Below are 24,233 nucleotides of genomic sequence, written 5' to 3'. Positions count from 1 at the left end.
AGTTATGGTTTGAACTCGGAAAATATATGTGCTGCAGACTTGTGTGGGACTAGAGATCTGGCTTCTTGTTTTGACAGCACCAGAAGTGTATAAAGCAGCTTGACATTACTTGTGATTAAATATCGTTGAATGACTTTACTGCATTAAAAGTTTTATGTATAAGCATTGTTTTGCCTTGTAATTTTAGGTGGGATTCATTAAGAAACATAAAATCTACAGGAAAAGTTAACTTATAAAGCCATTCAATGTCCAGTAATAGTGATTGAAAGCAGTTCTTCTCATTCATAAAAAGTTTGATCTCAGCCCAGAATTCAAAACATCATTATAAAACTTTACCACTGCTGAGCCGTTGAACTGCTCTGTGATAGTACAAGAAAGGCTAATATTTGGCTTCTATTTCTGACGATTCACAAAACTGACAATGGTTAAGTCCATGAGAGTAAATGAAGTTCACTGCTGACACTACTAATCCAGTAACACTTTATAGATTGAAATATATTCCCTGCAGTATCACTGATAATACACTGAATAAACCATACATATTAAACATTTTAAAATTTTACAACCTTTGTAAATTTGTTGAATCACACCGTTTTTTCACTCCACACATTTGCTACATCATCAGACATAACACATTTTAGCAGATTCCACTTCAGGTGGTGCTGAATTATTTTCTCAAATTCTTTCAAAATATTCTCACCCATAGTTGTTCTATGCAGTCTGTTTAAGGCTAATTCTTCAGTCACTTCAAACGCGGCATCAACTTCTTGAATAAGCAACTGAGCAGTATTGGTAACATCTGTCAACTCATTAAGAACCAAAGTGAGTCACCTGCCTTGTTTTAGTTGACTATTGATATTATTCCTGATGTCCTCAACTATTTGATCAGCTATTCTGACTAAAAGGCTAATAATCTTAAATCTAGTTTCTCTGGGCTCATTTCTTCATCTACTACAAGCACACAGGATTTCATCAATTCACCATTAGTAAATGGCTATCCTTTCTTGGCTAACAAATGAGCCACTCAAATTTACTTTTGTTGCAGTCTGTTTTCATTTTTTGTCTTTGTGAAGAAATTCTGTGGTGATGAGATATTTTATTTTAAATATTCTAATTTTTCTGATCGTTGCTTTCTTTTAAGTTGGGGATACTGTGATTGTTGGTGTTTAGTCTGGTAATGTCAACATCTATTGACAAGTTCTTAGTCAGGTAAAGTTGACATATATTTTTTCACCATGGCTGTTATGTCGTTGCACAATAACCACAATACTTTGCCCATTGATTCAATAACAGTGTCATACACACTTCACGTTGCCCTAAAAACTCAGCACCGGAAGTCTACTTTTCTTATTTTGACATGATGAATAATAAAAAAAATAGATTTGCAGTATCATGACACACGTGGCACTTGAAACATTGTCAAAATATAATGGAGTCACTGAAATTTGTAGTGCCCTGAGCAACAGTGCAAAGCAATGAGAGCACAACATATTGTCTTGGTCACAGCTACTCAACTCTGCCATAGAGTGTGAAGTGAAAACAGTCATAGACAATACATAAATGAATGAGTGTGGTAGTGTCCCAGCAAAACTGTTACAGACAGTAAAATTTGAATTTCTTAAAATTTTTTATGTATCACCAAATATTCTTCTTCTGAATTTTTCAACCTTTTAAAAATGTAAAAACTATTCTTAGCTCACAGGCTATCCAAAGAGAGGTGGCAGGCCAGATTTGGCCCAGGGATTGTAGTTTGCTGCCCTCTAATTTAGATTATTAGAATGCACATTTAATCAAAAACATTTCAGGTAAAGTCTCAGTATTCTACTAGACTTTATAACAGAGCTTTCCCTAAGTAACAGAACCATCTCTTTTGACTGGTCTCTGTTTCTTTGCCTGTTACATCTTTGCAGTGTTTTAATGAGAAGTAAAAAAGCCAAAAGGCATCTAGAAAGACTAAAGAACTGTAGAGAGCCTACAAATTCTACAAATGGAACTTTTGGTCCCTGGATGATAACACTCTTCATAATGTTATCAAGTAATTTCTACATAAAACATAACAGTTTATAGAATACTTTCTTTTAAGCCTCAAAACAACCATGTAAGTTTCCATTATTACCCATTTTACAAATGAGCAGACTCAGACTGTGTCCAGCATCACAAAGCATATAGCAGTAGAACTGAAAACTCAACATAGATCTTCTGTCCTTAGATCTCGACTCATCACTAGACCCAACTGCCATATTATGTGGACATGTTAGTACTAACTCACTTCATGAAATGGAGACAATTTTACATAGTTATTGTTTGTCTTACTGTTAACATCCTCACAGCTTTTATTAATACTCTTGTTTTTTTTTATTTGAGGGCAACATTCCACTCTGGAAATTGTTTTCAGTACTTCCATAGCCTCATTGTGATGTACAATATATGACCCTATGATTATCAAAATTTAATGTATTTTAAAGTCCATATTTCTGTTTCCTTCTTTCCCGCCTTCTTTGCCCCCAACTCATCCCTAACATAAATCAGAATTAAAAAGGAGACCTCGTAGGAGGAAATGAGTTTAAGAAGAAGACTCTCTTCACTCTCTTTCCCTGCCTTTCTTCACATACATACCAACAATTAACCTGACTTCTAATAGGGAAAAATGAGCTAATACTTTTTTTCCAGCACATATTATATATATGGAATTTGGCTTTATTTACCAAGTGCCACTTTTTATACTCAGAGTTCATCATACTCTTTTTGGCTTGTATATTTATTTATTTATTTTGTCTTTTTCGTGACCGGCACTCAGCCAGTGAGTGCGCTGGCCATTCCCATATAGGATCCGAACCCGCGGTGGGAGAGTCGCTTCGCTCCCAGCGCCGCACTCTCCCGAGTGCGCCACGGGCTCGGCCCTGGCCTGTATATTTAAAATCCACAGAACTCTTAAATTCTTAAATTGCTTAGCCCCAGGAAGTAGATATTTTGCGTGATCTTATGTGGAAATTTATATGTTGTTTCTAAGATTAGCAAGGAGATAAAAGAGGAAGATAATTTCTATTAAAATATTGGCTGGGAACAATTAATATTATGTTTTTAAACCACCTGAATAAAATAAGCCACAATTAGACAAAGCTTCATACATCCATTTCTGAGAGACGTTTTCTCTAGTTAGCTCAAAGAAAATATCCCTGTTAACCAGCATCGCTTTAGGTGAGCACAGTCATCTTCCATCTGTTTTTCAAATTTCTGCTTCATTGTGGAGAAGACCTCCCACTAAATAGTCTTACACTGGAAACAGAAGAGCAATAGATCTCTCAGAACTCCACCTCTGAGACTTGAGTCACTACAAGTCATCCTTGGGGTGGTTGGTCCACAGTGAGATAGCTCTAGTGTTAATTGGGGGTGCAGAATATAGACATTCAAAGATCTGACCTCAAGACCCAACTCAAATGTCACTTCTAGGAAATCTTTGTTTCTTTGAATCTTTAGCTACCCCTTTCTCTGTGTCTCCAGAGCACTGTATACATATCTCTAGTGTAACTTAAAAATTTATGTTGTGATTATTTGTTTACATATCTACATGTCTCTTTAGACTATGAGCTTCTCTAAGGCCTGAGAACTCATCCCAGGACTTAGTCCAGTGTATAGAACAGAGCAGAAGTTAAATGAAAGATTGAATGGCTTAGTCACACCTACTGGAAAAACTTGAATGAAGTGGAAGAGTTAATTAAGCGGGATCTTTCTGAGTGTGGTCTGAAGCAACACTTGGGGTTCTATTGTGAGTGGAACTCCCATTTCTGTGAGCCCACAGCAGGCTTATTACCTTCCATAACTGCTTCAGACCCAGGACTACACTGGAATTAATGTGAACTTTTATAGTGGATGGTAAAATATGGGACATGTTTCTTCTTTTACCTGTTTGCCCTGTCATTCCAATGTTCTCTCATATGTATTTCCCACTCTGGAAAAAAACAAAAATAAAGGTCTTCTTAATTTCTGTAGGTATGTGGCCAGAATAGAATTTCTAATGAAAGCTTTTACTGTTGTGGTTATTGTTCTATACGCACAAAGTTTTAAGGATTGTAATTTTGAATATTCAGTTTTCTAATTTAAGCATGCAAAAACACTAGCCTGAATCTTGCCAGGGTTATTTAGGAAAGCTAGATTTACATGAAATTAGTTTCCTTTACATTTACATAATCTTTTTTTTTTTTTTTTTTGCAGTAACATGTTTTTTCATCAGCTTTTGACATTTAGAAAATAAGGGCTATACATTAAAGGCTCTGCACCAAAGTAAATTTTAATGAAAATTCTTTTTCTCTCAGTCTCAGAGGGAACCTGGACTCTCAGTTTGAATGCTGAACATAAAAAGCATGGCTACAGCTGAAAGTATTTATGATAAAGTAAAGAACTCAATTTCCACTTAAACCTCTGTCTACATTCATAGAATAACTGAGTTTATAACTTGTGATAGAGCATTCTTCTTAAGAAATGTGAAAGCTAAAAAATCAAGTAAATCTCATAGTTATAGAAATAGTAAAACCAGGTTAAATGTGAGCAAACCAGACTGAGTACAGCTACTCAGCATATATATTATGGTACATACTAAACAAACATTTGCCCAGATTGACATTGCTAGACATACAGGAACCCCTTTCTGGATTTCAGAAAGGGTTTCATTTCTTTTTCTGTTTTCTAAAATGGTGTAGGTTGGGAATGTCAAAGCAGGAAGAAAATTCTTAATAGAGTAGTGGTATTCTTTCATGTCTACATACCTCCAGAAGGCTGTTAAACCAAATGGAGAGTAAGTACAGAGAGGAGGTCTTGTTTTTGAGGAGTAGATTGGTCTCTTGGCAGCTTTAATCAAGATTCCTTTGACCCATGCCCTGGGCAAAGTAATACTTTCCGTACATTATCTTGCATGATCCTTTCAGTAAGCTTTTGAGGGATAGGTTATCCTTTGCATTTTAAAGTTAAGCAAAGAAGTTAAGTAACCTACCTAAATAAGTGTCTGAACCAAGAGTCTAACTAGGCTCCTGAGTTCAAAGCCAAAGAGCTTTGCCCACCTGACTGTGTGTACATTGACGACGTACTTACTGTATCCTAAGGGAGTGAAGTGTGGATGATGGTCGTAAGGCCATCTGATAAAATGTTGCTTATTTGCTTTCCTCTCACAACTTGGCTTTTTAAATATTTGGTTTAAGTAGGTTATTCTGAGAAAATAAAATGCTAAGGTACATTATATCCAAACGAGATAAAAGACTTCTTTAAAGTTAGTATTTGACGATGCTTAGAGAGAATTGAGTCAAACCGTGAGTGAGTGCTATCTGGGTATTGTGGCCTCTCATATCTTGGTTCTGTTAGCCTTAATTGCAAGATGTTTTGAATCTGCCCCAGGAATGCATGCTTTAGGGGTTAGCCAGCAATTTGGGCAGAACTGAATGTACAATATTTGGGGCTTCCACTGTCAGGTTTTGTCCTTTCTGTGATTCCCTCTCACGTTCCAGCTGCTGTGGGTACCTTTATCTTTGTTCTCTATTTCTCCAAGCCAGTAAGAGTTCCGGTTTCTCTCCAAATTTTAGTTGCCCCGCCACCCTGGGGCCTGTCTTCATGATAAAAGCTATAAGAATAGGAAACATTCAGTGCCATGCCATTCCCTTCTTCGAAGGGTCAAACTTTTACTTTCAGTATCTACCTTCTTTTGATCACTCTTTAGTGACTACAGGTAGGTTTATTTTCATTCACTTGTGTAGAGGTTATAGTTGTTGTGTGTGTGTGTGTGTGTGTGTGTGTGTGTGTGTGTGTGTGTGTGTGTGTGTTGGGGGAAGGGAGAGGGAGAGAAGGAGCCAGCCACTTTTAGAAGTGGAACTTTTAAAAATGGAACCTTTTTATGTATCAGATCATTTGCAAACTAACTTTCATGTTAAAATTTGACACAGATGACAAAAATTTCAGCACTGTGGTATCAAAATCATAACTCACTATTGACCCTTTTTACTTCTGCCTACTTTGTATATGTTGTTTTTTTCCACTTAAATTTCTCCTCAGTTTCAATCATTGTTCAATAACAATTGAGTACTTATTAGGTACAAGGCATTATGCTGGATGCTGTCTGTTGAAGTCTTATTCATTCAAAATCCAAATCAGGCTGGCCAGTTGGCTCAGTTCATTAGAACATGGTGTTATAAACACTAAGGTCAAGCGTTCGGATCCCCATACCTGCCAACTGCCTAAAAAACATCCAAATCAAATGCAAATGCCTCCAGGATCACTCCTCTCCCTCGTACTGGATCAATGTGCTTTACTTTCTTCTGAATACCTTTGGTCCGTTGTTCCTCCCTTATGATGTTTTATTTATTAATATACTTGTTTTTCCCCTCTCTCACCCCACCACCAGTCTTGTTCCCTATTAGATTATAAATGTCGCCATGGCAAGGGCAAGTCTCAGTCATGTTTGCACCCATCCATCCTGCCTTAAGCATACGTCTTAAAGTCAGGAAATGAAAAGATACAGGAAAGTCTTTGCAGTTGCAAAGAAAGGGAAAAAGCGAAGGACATTGCCTTCCTGTATCTGTTGTCAGTAGTAGAGTTGGACATTAGGCAATAAAGCATTCTTTGTTTCCATAGAACATCTTAATAGAGACAACAACTCTTCTCCTCTTCCTCCTCTTCTTCCTATTTCTCCTCCATCTTCCCCTTTCCCTCCTCCTTGCTTGCTTTTTCTCATGATTTAATTGTAGTATAATTCAGTCTTCAAATTTCTGGATGCCCAGTCTCATCTTTAAAATGGGAAAATGTATATGTTAGTATGAAAAACACTTTTTGCTTTAAGTTGTAATATTTCAATAGGAAGCCATTCTTTCACCTTTGAAATTTAGTGCCAAAACTCGAGTAAACATACCAGTGGTGTCTCAGAAATAGATAGAAGAAGAACCAAACATTTGATTCTTCCTTAGTTGATTTTTCCTTAATTTACAGAATGTTATAGAGAAATTTCATGGGTTGAATTGTCAATAACAAAGGACATCTATAAGCATTTCTTTTCTGAGCCATAGTAATGAACATATAGTGAAATGGAAATTATAGAAATAAAGTTAAGTAAACTAAACTAGTTTTTCTAATACTCTCAATTCTGCCTTAGATTCAAATCAGAAGACATTTAAAAGGAGAAGATCTATCTTAAACTGGGCCTTTTGGCGAGGCTCTAGCACTCACCAGCACAACTTGCCCATATCTCCAACATCTCCTGTGCCAGGACAGCTGTTTGGAGTTTCTCTGCCAAATATTTGTGAGAATGATAATCTGCCCAAACCTGTCTTAGTAAGTCTCATTTTGGCCTGTAAAGTAATGGGAAAGGAATTTTAGGAATGGGGAACTCTGGAAAGTAAACCTGTCCCCAGATGGAGAGATTATAGACATCCCTGGCTTTAGCTAAGAATCTCTATTATCATTATTTAAAAGAATTAAAATCTGACTTAGCTATTGCAGAATCATAAGGAAGACATAAGAGATAATCTAGACTACTGGTTTCAAGAAAGAGCCATATAAGCCTGCTCAGGTAAATTGGAATTTGCTCTGTAGTTAGACAATCCATATTCTATCTCTCACAAATCCTTCTTCAACTCCATATTGTTCTGAAAGTCTGGTTTTTTTTTTTTAACCACTTCACCAACAGAGACTACTTAATCATATTTTTTAAAGTTTTTAAAACTGCTTTATTTGTATTTCAAGTGTTTAAGAATAAAGATACATTCTCTGGCATTTAGTTATCTTTTATGTATAGAATGGGTCAGTTGAAAGCCACTGAGTTTGTGTTGATATATTAAATAATCACTGTTAACCAACATTTTTATTGAGTATCCAGTATCCTGCAAGCACTATACTAGATGTGTGGCATTTTATGCTGTATTGTGCATCTATAAATGCCAGACACTAGTCTAGCCCCTTCACAGCTTATCTGTCACAGCAAATACAGAGGGTAGTTATTATTGTCATCATTCCTTTGTTACTAATTAAAAAAAAAAAAGCCTCCAAACTTTACCAAGGGTTACACAGTAAATAAGTGGCATAACTAGATTTTAAATGCCATGGATTGCTTGTCTCCAAAACCCATTCTCTTCCTACACTGCAAGCAGAGGACATACAAATAGAAAGAAAGCAAAGTGAGTAAACACTTAAAATTTACTCTCCTAGCAATTTTCAAGAATTTAGTAGATTGTTATTAACTGTCATCACCATGTTATACAATAGGTCACCTAAATTTATTTCTCTTATCTAACTGAAATTTTGTTTCCTTTGACCAACATCTCCCTAACTCCCCCGCCATCATCCCCAGCCCCTGGTAACCACCATTCTACTCTCTAAAAGATTGACTTTAATCCTTCTAGCTGTCCATCCAGCTCCAATCCTTCAGTGCTTTTATTCTGTCCTCTAGTAGCTGCAGTACATGTTCCCTTGCATGTATGTGTGAAGTGCTTTTTTGTTTTGTTTCCTTTGCTTCCCCATAGGATATGCTTTACTTTCTTAATCAAAAAGGACCCCAAACAAAAGGAATCTTCAGGCTATCAGCCAGTCTGAAATCCTGCAGAGAGCTAAAAGAGAAACTGAATTCTGGAGTCGAAGTACACCTAGACTGTGAATGTATTTTTGTGATAGCATCTGTTTTAAAGGTAGGAAAAGTTCTCCCTTTATCCACCCTGTGGTGTAGCTCTGGAGCAAGTTAAACATTTTATGTTTTGTTTTGTTTCATTATGAACATTATTTCTATCTGGAAAGAACCAAAGTAGATTTAGAATCTAAAAAAGTTAAAAACATTTCAAAAAGTCAATATTGGACTTTAAAAGCCACTGCCGATGATATGACATGTCAGATATACTTTAAAAAAACTTTTTTACCTCACACCAATCTCTTCTTCAGTTCTGCTACCCCATGCAAAAAGAAAAATTGTAATTAAAAATTAAAATAATCAAAACATACACAGCATGTTTACAAAAATAAGCATCCTGCTTATGATGATTTTCTCACTATCTCACTACCTTCCTAATGAAGGCAAAGTTTTCGAAGATAGTTACAGCTTACCTTGCAATAAACAAGCATTTGCCTTGGAACTGAAACAAAAAACTATTGAAATGACTGAAAATTGCATTCATTTACATAACCATCATGCCCACAAATATTCCTTCCTTTGTCCCCTAATGCTTTTTACTTTGGAAGTGGAGTAAGAACGGCTACAACATCTGGGCCTTCTTTCACTTTTACTACATTTGACATTCTCTATTGTTCTTACCCTTTACCCATGGTTACTATGTCACATCTACCCATGGCTGACAGAGTTCTAAAATGTTTTCTTCCCTCACATTCTTGGAAATGTCATACATTTTTGGAAAACCTCGAGTCAAAACTAGCTTTAAGCAGAACTTTTGACCCCAGTAGTAGCTTCTGCAGACCTGCAGAAGGGGGCCCCATCTCCCAAAGGGTTGGGGTATACTGGAGCCACATGTAGAGACAAGGCCCACAGCCTGCATCCCAAGGCCTGAAACATAAAAACCAAATGATGGAAAATATGGCAAAGAAGACTTTTGCATACCCCTACTCCAGCTGAGTGGCCAGCTGCTTTCAGAATTTTACTGCATATCTTCATGAACATTAGATGTTTTGGGGTAAATGGGCCATGTCTGCTCTTAAACAAACCCTGCTGTGGACTTTTGCAATAAATTATCACTCAAGAGAACTGGAGAGTTTTAACTAGGCTCAACTAATCTGTTTTGTACAGGGTTTGTGATGACTCTTCAATCCTGAAATACAATAAGGATATCTGTGGTATGCTTAGCTAGATATATATGCCAAGGATATACGAGTATATGCATATGAGTTTTTCTTTTTCATATAATTAGGTTCTCTGCCAGCTCTCAATTTAGGAAGGTAAAACCAATGTTTTAGAAGAATTTCCTTACTGTGCTGTTCTTCACAACACCATACTTTTTAAAATTTTGTGCTAAATTCTTGAGGCTATTACAAAGAAGCATGGTTCTAGAAGAGTTCATTTGTGTTTTAGATTGCAGAAATATTATTTTTCGAAAAATAAGCAAAAGACAAAAAATTATCCAAATGATTGAAGAGTCTGGTTAAATAGGTTCCAAATAATTGAAGGTTTATCATTATGTAACTGTGTTTTAGTCACATTTCTTCCAAGTGCTTTCATGAAAGGAGATCAAGTTTTTCAAAAGTTTTTGAACTTTTGTTTCTCATTTTTAAGACTGTTTTAACGTAGTGTAGTATAAATTTAACTTCTCAAACTATAATTGGACAAAAATTGCTTGAGACACTATAGCTTTGATGTATCAGACCTTTAAGGAAAATTTCATATTTAATCTGGCAGAATTTCATCTCAAATGAATTGGAGAGTTCTGCTGATGGTCTGGGCTGTGGTTTCTGTGAGTTGGTGATTGTAATTCAGAACCGGCTCGCACATCCTTCTCAGCTGTGATGATGGCTCTATTTCGTAACTTGTTATTCCAGCTGTGGGAGAGTTCATTGAGATATTATGAGTTATTATCTTTTAAGTGTAAGTTTAAGATTTAATGATGTTTTTCTTGAAGGCAGATCATAAGTATGTTTTCCAATGAGATTTAAAAAGAGAGCTATTGTCAGCACCCCGTTTTAAAATAACAAATTTTGCCTCTTCTAACTGACTTTTAAAGTGAGTGCAGCAGCTAAAATTAGTTTGGAATTATGAAAATTCCATAGCTTTACCCAAAAAGGTAAGTTTTGTGATAATATTTCTGAACCACAAGTATCCAGGTATATACTGCAATTTCTACTGCAAGATACAATAGAACAGGGGAAAACTTTGAATTAATTCATCCTTCTTCTTGTTAACCACTCTAAAAAAAATATGTTAACAGAGTGACTAGAAGGATGTTCTTCAAATTATCTTAGAATCTCAGTTACAGTTGATTAGCCTTCTCTTGCCCCCCATTAATATTTTCCCATGTGACACATAGCAGCAGTTCAGTCATGACTTCCACTGTGGCTGGGGCTGTGCTTGGCATTGACAAAGAATTGAGTTTTCTCTGACTAAAGTTTACTGATGGGAGATGAGACTGCAAGCTTGGCCTTCTTGTTGCCATACCGAAAGCAACAGAGAAAATTGGCCTAGAATGAACTCTTGGACCAAGACCAAATGTGTTGTATTTTTAAGCTTTTGATAAACAAAAATCCAAACAGCAAATGCCCTTGGTCATATCCTGTTTGTGTCATCATCTAGTTTCACCACACTTAGCCCTGCCACTGGTCTCCGCAGAATGGGATCTCTAAGAAAGGATACTGTACCATGGACATACTATTTAGCATGGACTTGTTTTATTCACTCCTCTATCCCTAGCACCTCAAACAGTGCCTGACGTATATGTATAAATACATATAGAGTGTTGAATAAATATATATAGAATGAGCAAATGAATGATTACCAGATTATGAATCTCACAGATATCTTGGTGCATTTCCTTGGACTAGATATTTAAGGGAAAGGAGGGAAAAAAGGATTTAAGATTGTTTACTGCCAGACCCTATAAAGTACCAATTTGCTTAAAATACATAAAACAGGAGGTTTTGGCCCAAATAGGTTGTCCTTTATCTTTCTCACCATCATCCAAACTTTGGTTGTCCAAATGGTTTTCGTTAGAAAAAAATAAAAGCACGTGTTTCCATGTGCAGAAGTCAGTGAAGAGCAGGCACAGAGCTCTGTGTAGTACGAAGAAGGGAGGACTTCACAGAACTTTCAACAAGATGTTTTCTTTCTTATTTCTCCAATACATATTTGGCATGAGAATAATGATTTAAAATGCTTGTTTTTCCATCGATGTAAGGAATTTCTGCGAAATATTCCTGGAAGCATTTTTTCATCAAATCTCTACGATCACTGGGTCTGTGTAATGGATCAAGGAAACAATGAAGAGAAAATAAATACAATTCAAAGGTAATTATTCTAATTTGGTCATGTCTCACAAATACTTCTACAAAGCTTTTATAAGCTTGTCTATTAAAATAAGGACAATTATCAAAGTCATGGTCCCAGGGACCAGTTTGAAAATAGATTTATGCTGGCTTCTGTCATTGTTATTGTTTCTTTCCCTCATCTTATTAACATGGAATACTTGAACATTGTATACCTTCTGTATATCTGAATCTGGTAGGAAATGAAACGCATTCGTTTACTACCTAATATGTAGGCCCAATCTATAGTTTATGGTCTTAATTTTGGTAAATATCTAACTAACCAGAAGACTCCTTATTGTCTTCAGCAACCGAAGTGATACAGAGAAAATGACCTATTTTCTCCCTTCAAGGAACTCACAGTCTGCAGTCTGATAGAGTAAAGTAGATAAATTGTGAATTACAATGCAGTATAATCTGTGCTGTAAAAGATACTAGGAGAAAACCCGAGAATCCCAATATAATTTCTTTGTGTGTGCTTGTTTAGTACAGTTTTTTCTTGAGCAACTTTTAAACATGAGTGCAGATCAGTCAGTTGTCTCTCCATCAGACAGAATTTTTCAAGTCTGTAGACAAGTATTAGGTACACTGCTATCAGTTATCTATAACATGTGGAGTAGTAAAATAGCTCAAAGGCTCAGAGCCCCCATAGAAACAGATAACCCAGAAGCATATGCTAGATGACTTATTTGCCATTGAATACACCCAGTAATCTTTTGGTCTGTTTCAAAGCTCTTCATAACTTATCTAACAAAATATACTCATTGTCAGTCCATTGTACTGAAGAAAGACCTCTCTGCTGTTTGTGCAACAGGAGGCAGATTACCTTATTCCCCCCAGGTTGCAGATTCTTATTGAAAAAAGCAGTAGTCATGAATATCAGCTTATCTGTTTTCCAAATGGTAGTAAAAAACATTTTTGGTGAATGATCATTTAAAAATCCTGTATCAAGTTCTGGTCAAGATGGCAGAATAGACGGTCCCCAGCATCCCTTTCTCCCACAAACCAACAAATTTACAACTGTAAAAATGTAACATCAGCCAAGCTGGGGCTGCTGGAGCTCAGGGGAAGAGAAGGAGAGACCTATGGAGTTCATGAAGGTGGGAGAAACCATGATGACAGAAAGAAAAAACTGCTCTGAGCATTTCATGCTGCGGCCACTTTAAGGCTGGAACTGCTGAGTGCATGAAGCAGGAGCCGGCAGAAGCCGCAGCTGTGTCCTTCAGATGGAGTTACTTGGAGGCAGCAGGGAGGAAGAAGAGGGCCTTGGTGGCCCCCAGGAGAGCAAGACCACTAATTGGGTTCCCGTGGAGCCACGCAGGAGGAGCCAGAACAGCTGAAAAAGGGGAGCCATTCAGAGGCCGATGAGTCATCGCAAGGGACCAGTGCAGGCCCCGTCCCATGGGAACTGTTTGGAGCATGGGCATTGTGGGAGACAGGCCCACCAGGAGAACACTGGGACACAGCAAGGACAGCCGATCTGACCCCCAGTCAGCACAGGACCACTCAGAGGAGACTGGTCCGGAATGCAGAATTGTATGGGGTGCAGTTTGATGGAAGAACTCAGGCCTAGATCATAGTTTCTACACCACCCAGGTGCACCAGGTCTCTGGAGAGGCGGAAGTACCTATAAGGTCAACCATTAAACCCTGAGCTGCAAGAAAAGGCTTCCCTAGGGAAACAGCAACAAAGCAGCAATTTAGCTCAACCACACAGCTCAAGTACTGATTCCCATAGGAAGTGGGATGAAAAGGACAAAAAATTAGTTCCAGCCCAGGCATACCACCAGTGCCTTGGTGTCCGCCAGGGGACATGAGGCACGGAGTGGGGACTGGACCCCCCTCCCACAACCAGGCACACTGTGCCAGCACCTCAGGGCCTGCCTGGGGACCCAAGGCATGGAGAAGGGGACCAGAACCCCCAACCACAACCAGACATACCGCATCAGTGCCTCGGGGCTCACCCGCTGACCTGAAGCATGGAGCCAGGGACCGGAGCCCCCTCCCACAACCAGGCACCGCTCCAGTTCCTTGGGGCCCAACTTGGGACCCAAGCTATGGAGCCAGGGACCAGACACTCCTCACAACCAGGCACACCAGCAGCACCAAGAAGCATGCCAAAAACATCACCTGCATGTGGGTGGCCCATCACAGCCATCACAATAACCATGGCTGCCACAAAAGCAGCTAGATGCCACAACCACCATGCAAATTGTCCACCAGCCCCTGGAATGCATTGACACAAGGAGAGTCACCAGCAGAGATAAAGAAAAGAGGAGGACGTCTCTCTCCACAAAGCCCATTTCAGAGTGACAGAGAAGCATCTGTTCTATGATAATATTGGGGGACCTGATCACACCTCTCAGCATTGGACAGATCATCTAGGCAACAAATCAACAGAGTAACCATTATTCTTTAAGAAGGAGAGAAGAAATCTAGGGTAATTACAGGGGGTATGGGGAGAGATTGGACAAAGGGTGTAAAGAATAATTATGATTTGTAACAATACTTAGGGTAGTAATATTGCTTGGTCAACATATCTCTATGTTGAACCCCCAAAATATGTATAATCAATTTTGATTCAATAAAAATGAAAAAAATATATAAAATCCCTTATGAATGACAAAATGAAAACAGTAGAAAATGTACTATTGTAAGCTTGACATATATGTGAAAGTGATACCAATGAAACAGAGATTTGGGACAAAATTGGCCTTGGAAGCTGGTGTAGCAGAGCATAAGCTTTCAGAATAGACCTGAAAGTCTTAATAGCTAAGGTTTGGGTTCTCACCAAGAGACAGCATTTCTGTGTTGCTACTTGGAAATAAAGAAGCACTTTAAATTCAATCATTCTGAAAGTTTATCAGAAAACTTTGTGGGTTTTGGTTGAGAATATTCTGAAATGTTATAGGATTTGCCTCAGCTAAAACACATTGTACTAGTTTCAGGGAAATATTTCAGGCAGCACTTTTTTATGGGACATTTTTCTGCATTCTTTTACATTTTCATTGGGTTGTGAAGGCAGTGTACAAAAAAAAAAAAAATCCCCAGTGCTTTTTAAAATTTTCTCTTTCTGTATAGGCAGTCCTCACTTTGTATGGTACCACGTTAACGGAAATTCCTGCATATCTGAACTCTGTTCCTGATTCACCCCCTTGACTTGCACAGTTCCTTATGCAAAGTTAGGGTTGCCCATCTTTACAAGTTTTTTAATGAAATGTTTAAACAGCACATTTTTCTGTCTTTAGGCTATTAGACCAGCTTCCGAGAGCAAATGTTGTTCTCCTAAGGTATCTTTTTGGGGTATTACACAACATCGAACAACAGTCCTCGTGTAACCAGATGACTGCATATAATTTAGCTGTGTGTATCGCTCCAAGCATACTTTGGCCTCCTCTTTCCTCCAGGCCAGAAGTAGAATATGAATTTACAAAAAAGGTAAAGAAGTTTCTCATTTTTATGCCCTGGGGGACTGAGTCCCCAATTTGAAACCAAAATTCAGAGCATTAATTCTGAAAGACAGTTTCTTAATTAACTTAAGTACACCTGCTTATAAACTGAGTCTACTGATTATGAAGTGTTTTATCCTATCCTAATAGGCTATAGGAAGGTGATTATTAAGCAGAAAAGAGATTGCACTTGGATTTCTTCTCTTTTCCCTTTAAGGAGGCTAAACTCTATGACTGACTTAAACCATAAAGTGATAATAAAGCAGTTCATATGATTATTAAATTAAAAAAAAAAAAACCAAGGACTTTGGAGTTAGACAAGCAAAGGTTTAATTCTCAGCCCCCCATTTGCCAGATGTACAGTCTTAGGCAAGTCAGTTATACTGAGCCACTATGTCCTCATCTGAAAAATGGAGGTGGTGATAATACTGTAGTTACTTGAAATCACACTCCTGTAGTGCCTGGCGGTTAATAAAGGGTTTGGGGATATTAGTTTCCTTTCCTCCCAACATTCCTCCTGCCCCTTGGCCTCAGCTACTGGGGTAAGAAACTACAGAAAGGTTCCAGTACATCTCAGTGGATGCACAAAGCCCCCTAGTAAACTCTTACCCCCACAAGCACTTTCAGTTAGGAAGATTATGGAAGGCAACAGTGGATAAGCTAGTCAGACAAGTGCATAGGTAGACACTAGTCAGGAAAAACACAAATTTTCTTTCTAGCTGTCTCTGTCCTTCACAATATACCCACAGAGGAGCCCTCTTCCCAAGCTTAGGACAAGCTGTCCTTTACACAAGAAGTACTTTGCATAAGTCTTTATCTTGTAATAATACTTTACAAATTTTAATAACAAAATATATTTCTTCATCCCAAACACCCTATAGAGAATACTTGAAATTATCCTAATTTTACAAACAGAGCTATTGGTATAAAATGTTAGCATTAAGCCAAGTACACAAATAATTTTAGGCCACTGATTAAAATTAAGTTCTATGTCCAAACTTCTCTTGAAAGTATTTTTTAGGGGAAAATTTTGTATACTTTTAAAGCATATAAATTTCTCAGGATACTTTAGTATTTTTTGTTAAAATCAAGATTCACATTAAATGTGATTTATAAACACGTTATATGAAAAGTAGCAGTTCATTCTCCCTTTTTTACAGGTTCCCCTGCTTGTACAGTTTCTGATTGAAAATTGCTGCACGATATTTGGTGAAGAAATTACTTCCCTCTTAGGAGAGACTTCAGTGAGATGTGACACTAGACAGAATGCCTCAGGTATTGTGAATAATTGGGTTGGTTTTTGTGAGAAAGAGAGATTTTGTCTGTGAAGATGCTGGGTCAGTGGTTGCCCAGAAGCCCACAGCAGCTGAGGTGAAAGAGGCCTCTGACCTGGGTCAGTGGGGCCCAGGGCCTCTGTTCCTTCCTTAGAAGTCCTGCTATATAGGTCAGGGTATATTAGCAGTGTGGTGGGGTTAAGAAATGTGTAAGATGAGGTCCCAGCCTTCAAGAAATGTTTAATGGCAGCGTGCTGTGGCATTATAGTTTGAAGCTTTTTTTTTTTTTTTAGTAAAACTTTATGAAGAATCCTACTATATATAATATAATTGCTGTTGTTAAAACTAGGGTAGAAGGCCCAGAGGCAGTAGAGGCAGACCTGTTTTTTATTCTTGTTTTCCTTTTTCTCCTTCCTCTTACTGGTCCCCGAGACACCTCAGGATTCTAGTGTGCTATGAAACAGTTTGAAAACTAGCATCATTTTGTGGGGGAAGTGCTGAATTCAAAGACATACAACCTTCCAGAATTCCTCTACTGCCAGTTATGTCATCCTTGACCAATTATTCTATGCCACTGAACATCAGTATCTTCATCTGTAAAATGTGGAAAACAATAAAATCTAAGTTAATGATTATTGTAAAGGTTAACTAAGGTAATGGATATTAAAGAACTTTGTAAAAGAGGAACTAATAGGGTTAGTAAATGGTTTCCCCAAGACTACAGTTAATCATGTATAAACACCAACAATCCATGTTGAAGGCAGTATTATTTGGAATCTGGGTATACCTAGTATTAATTCCCTTATGCTGTTGTTTTGGTTTGGGTTTTTTTTTTTAACCTTTTCATGGTCTTATAACATTTTCACTGTTTTGAGAAAACCTTAAGAAACGTTTTGTCAGGAACTGAGATAAGTTTAGTACAGTATACCCCAACAGTTTATTTTTCTTCTGCACTAACAATTGAGAAGATTGTGACAGAATCTTTCTTTCCTGAGAGTAGAGATTTGAACACTCTATGTGAAAAGAGAATTTAACTAAGCACCATAGTTTGTGTTTAAGGCAGCTTGGGCTATATTTATGGTAAGTAAATATGTTAACCATGGTCTGGTTTTTTTTTTGACAGCTATCTCTTGCTTCCAACCAAGTGACTCTTCCCATGACAGCTTGGAAAATGAAGTAAATGGGGATGTGGATGCTCCATGTTGTGACTTGGCAAATAAACTTGACCAGAGTAGCAGAACGATGGACTCTGTCTTAACCCTCAGTGACCATAGTCTTGACCAGCCTAAGGCCGAAGGCCTTGACCAGCTTGAGGCTGAAGACCTTGACCAGCCTGAGATGGAAGACCTTGACCAGCCTGAGGTTGAAGGCCTTGACCAGCCTGGGGCGGAAAGCCTTGACCAGCCTCAGGTTGAAGGCCTTGACCAGCCTGAGGCCGAAGGGCTTGACCAGCCTGAGATGGAAGACCCTGACCAGCCTCAGGCCAAAGACCCTGACGAGCCTGAGGTCGAAGACCCTGACCAGCCTCAGGCCAAAGGCCCTGACCAGCATCAGGTCGAAGGCCCTTACCAGCCTGAGGCGGACTGCCCTGACCAGACTGAGACCGAAGGCCGTGACCAGCCTGAGACAGAAGACCTTGACCAGCCTGAGGCTGAAGGCCTTGACCCGCCTGAGATGGAAGACCCTGACCAGCCTCAGGCCGAAGGCCCTGACCAGCCTCAGGTCGAAGGCTCTGACCAGCCTGAGGCTGAAGGGCTTGACCAGCCTGAGATGGAAGACCCTGACCAGCCTCAGGCCAAAGACCCTGACGAGCCTGAGGTCAAAGACCCTGACCAGCCTCAGGCCAAAGGCCCTGACCAGCATCAGGTCGAAGGCCCTTACCAGCCTGAGGCGGACTGCCCTGACCAGCCTGAGACCGAAGGCCGTGACCAGCCTGAGACGGAAGACCTTGACCAGCCTGAGGCTGAAGGCCTTGACCCGCCTGAGATGGAAGACCCTGACCAGCCTCAGGCCGAAGGCCCTGACCAGCCTCAGGTCGAAGGCCCTGACCAGCCTGAGACGGACGGCCCTGACCAGCCTGAGGCCGAAGGCCTTGACCAGCCTGAGATGGAAGACCCTGACCAGCCTCAGGCCGAAGGCCCTGACCAGCCTCAGGCCGAAGGCCCTGACCAGCCTGAGACGGACGGCCCTGACCAGCCTGAGGCCGAAGGCCTTGACCAGCCTGAGATGGAAGACCCTGACCAGCCTGAGGTCGAAGACCCTGACCAGCCTCAGGCCGATGGCCCTGACCAGCCTCAGGTCGCAGGCCCTGACCAGCCTCAGGTCGAAGGCCGTGACCAGCCTGAGGCGGATGGCCTTGACCAGCCTCAGGCCGAAGGCCCTGAACAGCCTCAGGTCGAAGGCTCTGACCAGCCTGAGGCTGAAAGCCCTTACCAGCCTGAGATGGAAGACCCTGACCAGCTTGGGGTCGAAGACCCTGACCAGCCTCAGGCCGAAGGCCTTGACCAGCCTCAGATGGAAGACCGTGACAGGCGTGAGGCCAATGGTCTTGACCAGCCTGAGGTCAAAGGCCTTGAGCAGCCTGAGATGGAAGACCCTGACCAGCTTGAGGTCGAAGACCCAGACCAGCCTCAGGCCGAAGACCCTGACCAGCCTCAGGTTGACGGCCCTGACCAGCCTGAGGCCGAAGGCCCTGACCAGCCTCAGGTTGAATGCCCTGACCAGCCTGAGGCCGAAAGCCCTTACCAGCCGGAGGCTGAAAGCCCTGACCAGCCCGAGGCCGAAAGCCCTTACCAGCCTGAGGCCGATGGCCTTGACCATCCTGAGGCCGAAGGCCTTGACCAGTCTCAGGTCAATGGCCTTGACGAGCCTGAGGTTGAAGGCCTTGACCAGCCTGAGATGGAAGACCCTGACCAGCCTGAGGTCGAAGACCCTGAACAGCCGCAGGCCGAAGACCCTGACCAGCCTCAGGCCGAAGGCACTGACCAGCCTGCGTCGGACGGCCTTGACCAGCCTCAGGTCAAAGGCCCTGACCAGGCTGAGGCCAAAATCCTTGACCAGCCTGAGGCAGAAGGCCTTGAGCAGACTGAGGTTGAAGGCCTTGACCAGCCTGAAGTTGAAGGCCTTGACCAGCCTGAGATGGAAGACCCTGACCAGCCTGAGTCCGAAGGCCTTCACAAGCCTGAGGCTGAAGTCCCTGACCAGCCTGAAATGGAAGGCCTTGACCAGCCTGAGGTCAAAGGCCTTGACCAGCCTGAGGCCGAGGAACTAGACCAGCCTCAGGTCAAAGGCCCTGACCAGCTTGAGGCTGATGGCCTTGACCAGCCTGAGATGGAACACCCTGACCAGCCTGAGGTCGAAGGCCCTGACCAGCCTCAGGCGAACGGCCTTGACCAGCCTGAGGCCGAAAGCCTTGACCAGCCTGAGGCGGAAGGCCTTGACCAGCCTGAGATGGAAGGCCCTGACCAGCATGAGATGGAAGACCCTGACCAGCATCAGGCCGAAGGCCGTGACCAGCCTGAGGCGGAAGGCCTTGACCAGCCTGAGGTCGAAGGCCTTGACCAGCCTGAGGGCGAAGGCCTTGACCAGCCTGAGATGGAAGACCTTGATCAGCCTGAGATGGAAGGCCCTGAACAGCGTGAGATGGAAGACCCTGACCAGCCTCAGGCCGAAGGCCGTGACCAGCCTGAGGCGGAAGGCCTTGACCAGCCGGAGGCCGATGGCCTTGACCACCCTGAGGCCGAAGGCCCTGAGCAGCCTCAGGCCGAAGGCCCTGAACAGCCTCAGTTCGAAGGCCCTGACCAGCCTCAGGCCGTAGGCCCTGAACAGCCTCAGGTCGAAGGCTCTGACCAGCCTGAGGCCGAAGGACTTGAGCAGCCTGAGATTGAAGACCCTGACCAGCTTGAGGTCGAAGACCCTGACCAGCCTCAGGCCGAAGGCCTTGACCAGCCTGAAGTGGATGGCCTTGACCAGCCCGAGGTCAAAGGCCTTGACCAGCCTGAGGCGGATAGCCTTGACCAGCCTGAGGCCGAAGGCCTTGACCAGCCTGAGATGGAAGACCTTGACCAGCCTGAGGCTGAAGGCCTTGACCAGCCAGAGGCCGAAGGCCTTGACCAGCCTGAGGCCGAAGGCCCTGACCTGCCTGAGGCCGAAGGCGCTGACCAGTCTCAGGTCGAAGGCCCTGACCAGCCTCAGGCCGAAGGCCATGAACAGCCTCAGGTCGAAGGCTCTGACCAGCCTGAGGCCGAAAGCCCTTACCAGCCTGAGGCCGAAGGCCTTGAGCAGCCTGAGGCGGATAGCCTTGACCAGCCTGAGGCCGAAGGCCTTGAGCAGCCTGAGGCGGATAGCCTTGACCAGCCTGAGGCCGAAGGCCTTGAGCAGCCTGAGATCGAAGACCCTGACCAGGTTGAGGTCGAAAACCCTGACCAGCCTCAGGCCGAAGACCCTGACCAGCCTCAGGCTGAAGGCACCGACCAGCCTCAGGTCGAAGGCCCTGACCAGCCTGAGGCCGCAGGCCCTGACCAGGCTGAGGCCAAAAGCCTTGACCAGCCTGAGGCGGAAGGCCTTGACCAGCCTGAGGTTGAAGGCCTAGACCAGCCTGAGATGGAAGACCTTTACCAGCCTGAGGCCAAAGGCCTTGACCAGCCTGAGATGGAAGACCCTGACCAGCCTGAGGCCGAAGGCCTTTACCAGCCTCAGGTCAAAGGCCTTCACCAGCCTGAGGCTGAAGTCTTTGACCTGCCTGTAATGGAAGGCCTTGACCAGCCTGAAGCGGAAGGCCTTGACCAGCCTGAGGCCGATGGCCTTGAACAGCCTGAGGTCGAAGGCCTTGACCAGCCTGAGATGGAAGACCTTGACCAGCCTGAGGCCGAAGGCCCTGACCAGCCTGAGGCCGAAGGCCCTGAACAGCCTCAGTTTGAAGGCCCTGACCAGCCTCAGGCCGAAGGCCCTGAACAGCCTCAGGTTGTAGGCTCTGACCAGCCTGAGGCCGAAGGCATTGAGCAGCCTGAGATGGAAGGCCTTGACCAGCCTCAGGCCGAAGACCCTGACCAGCCTCAGGCCGAAGGCCTTGACCAGCCTGAGGAGGACGGCCTTGACCAGCCTGAGGTCGAAGGCCTTGATGAGCCTGAGGTGGATACCCTTGACCAGCCTGTGGCCGAAGGCCTTGACCAGCCTGAGATGGAAGGCCTTGACAAGCCTGAGGTCGAAGTCCTTGACCAGCCTGAGATGGGAGACCTTGACCAGCCTGATGCCAAAGGCCTTGACCAGCCAGAGGCCGAAGGCCCTTACCAGCCTCAGGTTGAAGGCCCTGACCAGCCTCAGGCCAAAGGCCCTGAACAGTCTGAGGCCGAAAGCCCTTACCAGCCTGAGGCCGAAGGCCTTGAGCAGCCTGAGGCCGAAGGCCTTGAGCAGCCTGAGGCCGAAGGCCTTGAGCAGCCTGAGATCGAAGACCTTGACCAGCTTGAGGTCGAAAACCCTGACCAGCCTCTGGCTGAAGGCCCTGACCAGCCTCAGGCCGAAGACTCTGACCAGCCTCAGGTCGAAGGCCCTGACCAGCCTGAGGCGGAAGGCCTTGACCAGCCTGAGCTGGAAGGCCTTGACCAGCCTGAGGCCGAAGACCCTGACCAGCCTGAGGCCGAAAGCCCTGACCTGCCTGAGGCCAAAGGCCTTGACCAGCCTGAGATAGAAGACCCTGACCAGCTTGAGGTCAAAGACCCTGACCAGCCTCAGGCCGAAGACCCTGACCAGCCTGAGGTTGAAGGCCCTGACCAGCCTCAGGTGGATGGCCCTGACCAGTCTGAGGCCGAAAGCCTCGACAAGCCTGAGGCTGAAGGCCTTGACCAGGCTGAGATGGAAGACCCTGACCAGCCTGAGGTCGAAGGCCTTGAGCAGCCTGAGGAGGACGGCCTTGACCAGCCTGAGGTCGAAGGCCTTGACGAGCCTGAGGCCGAAAGCCCTGACCAGCCTGAGGCCAAAGGCCTTGACCAGCCTGAGATAGAAGACCCTGACCTGCTTGAGGTCAAAGACCTTGACCAGCCTGAGGCCGATGGCCTTGACCATCCTGAGGCCGAAGGCCTTGACCAGTCTCAGGTCGAAGGCCTTGACGAGCCTGAGGCTGAAGGCCTTGACCAGCCTGAGATGGAAGGCCTTGACCAGCCTGAGATGGAAGACCCTGACCAGCCTGAGGTCGAAGGCCCTGACCATCCGCAGGCCAAAGGCCTTGACCAGCCTGAGGCCAAAGGCACTGAGCAGCCTGAGGCCGAAGGCACTGACCAGTCTGAGGCGGACGGCCTTGACCAGCCTCAGGTCGAAGGCCCTGACCAGCCTGAGGCCGAAGGCCCTGACCAGGCTGAGGCTGAAAACCTTGATCAGCCTGAGGCGGAAGGCCTGGACCAGCCTGAGGTCGAAAGCCTTGACCAGCCTGAGATGGAAGACCATTACCAGCCTGAGGTCAAAGGCCTTGACCAGCCTGAGATGGAAGACCTTGACCAGCCTGAGGCCGAAGGCCTTGACCAGCCTGAAGTGGAAGGCCTTGACCAGCCTGAGGTCGAAGGCCTTGACCAGCCTGAGGTCAAAGGCCTTGACCAGCCTGAGGCCGAGGACCCTGACCAGCCTCAGGTCGAAGGCCCTGACCAGCTTGAGGCTGATGTCCTCGAGCAGCCTGAGACGGAAGACCTTGACCAGCCTGAGGTTGAAGGCTTTTTAACCCTGAGTGACTTTGACTTAGACCAGTCTAAAGATGAAGACATTCAAAGGAACCAGCCTCTTGAATCCAAGCTGATGACTGCTATAGTGATGTACAGAGAGGCCCTTCCACTGCAGGAGCATTTCAGTGCCCCATCTGACTTGTGCTCACCCAGCTACCTGTCCTCAGATGCAACAGAAGCTCCAAAAACCCTGAGTCGACTCCGGCGCTGCTCGAAGCCCTGCACCAACTATCTAGATTCTAAGCTTTCCTCTCTCAAGGAGTTTTATCAGAAAAAGTTACGCAAGTCCAGCCATGTTGCAATTTTCTCTCAAAAAGATGAGGATTATCTGAAGCAGAATCAATCTCTCCAGGAAGGGGATAAGACATGTTTTAAACAGAGTTCAGTCACAAGCACTAATGTCAGCAAGGAAAATGCCACCAATCAAAACATTAAGAAGAAAAGCATGTCTGGTACTGAAGCAAATCATGAAAAACTTTTCTCTAAGTCCAAGATATGTTTTAAACAGAGTTCAGTCACAAGCACTAATGTCAGCAAAAAAAATGCCACCAATCAAAACATTAAGAAGAAAAGCATGTCTGGTACTGAAGGAAATCATGAAAAACTTTTCCCTAAGTCCAAGATATGTTTTAAACAGAGTTCAGTCACAAGCACTAATGTCAGCAAGGAAAATGCCACCAATCAAAACATTAAGAAGAAAAGCATGTCTGGTACTGAAGGAAATCATGAAAAACTTTTCCCTAAGTCCAAGATATGTTTTAAACAGAGTTCAGTCACAAGCACTAATGTCAGCAAGGAAAATGCCACCAATCAAAACATTAA

The 24,233-nt window shown here is 43.3% G+C and overlaps 1 protein-coding gene across 1 annotated transcript in view; it reads left to right on the top strand.

Annotated features, from left to right (window-relative positions):
• Positions 1 to 24,233, top strand: part of LOC134375483 (rho GTPase-activating protein 20-like) — a 97,838-nt gene that overhangs the window by 70,944 nt on the left and 2,661 nt on the right. Inside the window, exons 11-17 of the mRNA XM_063093943.1 lie at positions 7,130 to 7,308; positions 8,496 to 8,657; positions 11,856 to 11,965; positions 15,230 to 15,419; positions 16,591 to 16,705; positions 17,828 to 17,977; positions 23,378 to 23,796. Of these exons, the coding sequence (XP_062950013.1) occupies positions 7,130 to 7,308; positions 8,496 to 8,657; positions 11,856 to 11,965; positions 15,230 to 15,419; positions 16,591 to 16,705; positions 17,828 to 17,977; positions 23,378 to 23,796 (1,325 nt within the window). The remainder of the gene's footprint in view (positions 1 to 7,129; positions 7,309 to 8,495; positions 8,658 to 11,855; positions 11,966 to 15,229; positions 15,420 to 16,590; positions 16,706 to 17,827; positions 17,978 to 23,377; positions 23,797 to 24,233) is intronic.

Source organism: Cynocephalus volans, chromosome 4 (assembly GCF_027409185.1).
Source record: "Cynocephalus volans isolate mCynVol1 chromosome 4, mCynVol1.pri, whole genome shotgun sequence".
Taxonomy (NCBI): Eukaryota; Metazoa; Chordata; class Mammalia; order Dermoptera; family Cynocephalidae; genus Cynocephalus; species Cynocephalus volans.
Note: the sequence above shows the minus strand (reverse complement) of the source record. Positions and strands in the feature narration are given on the sequence as shown.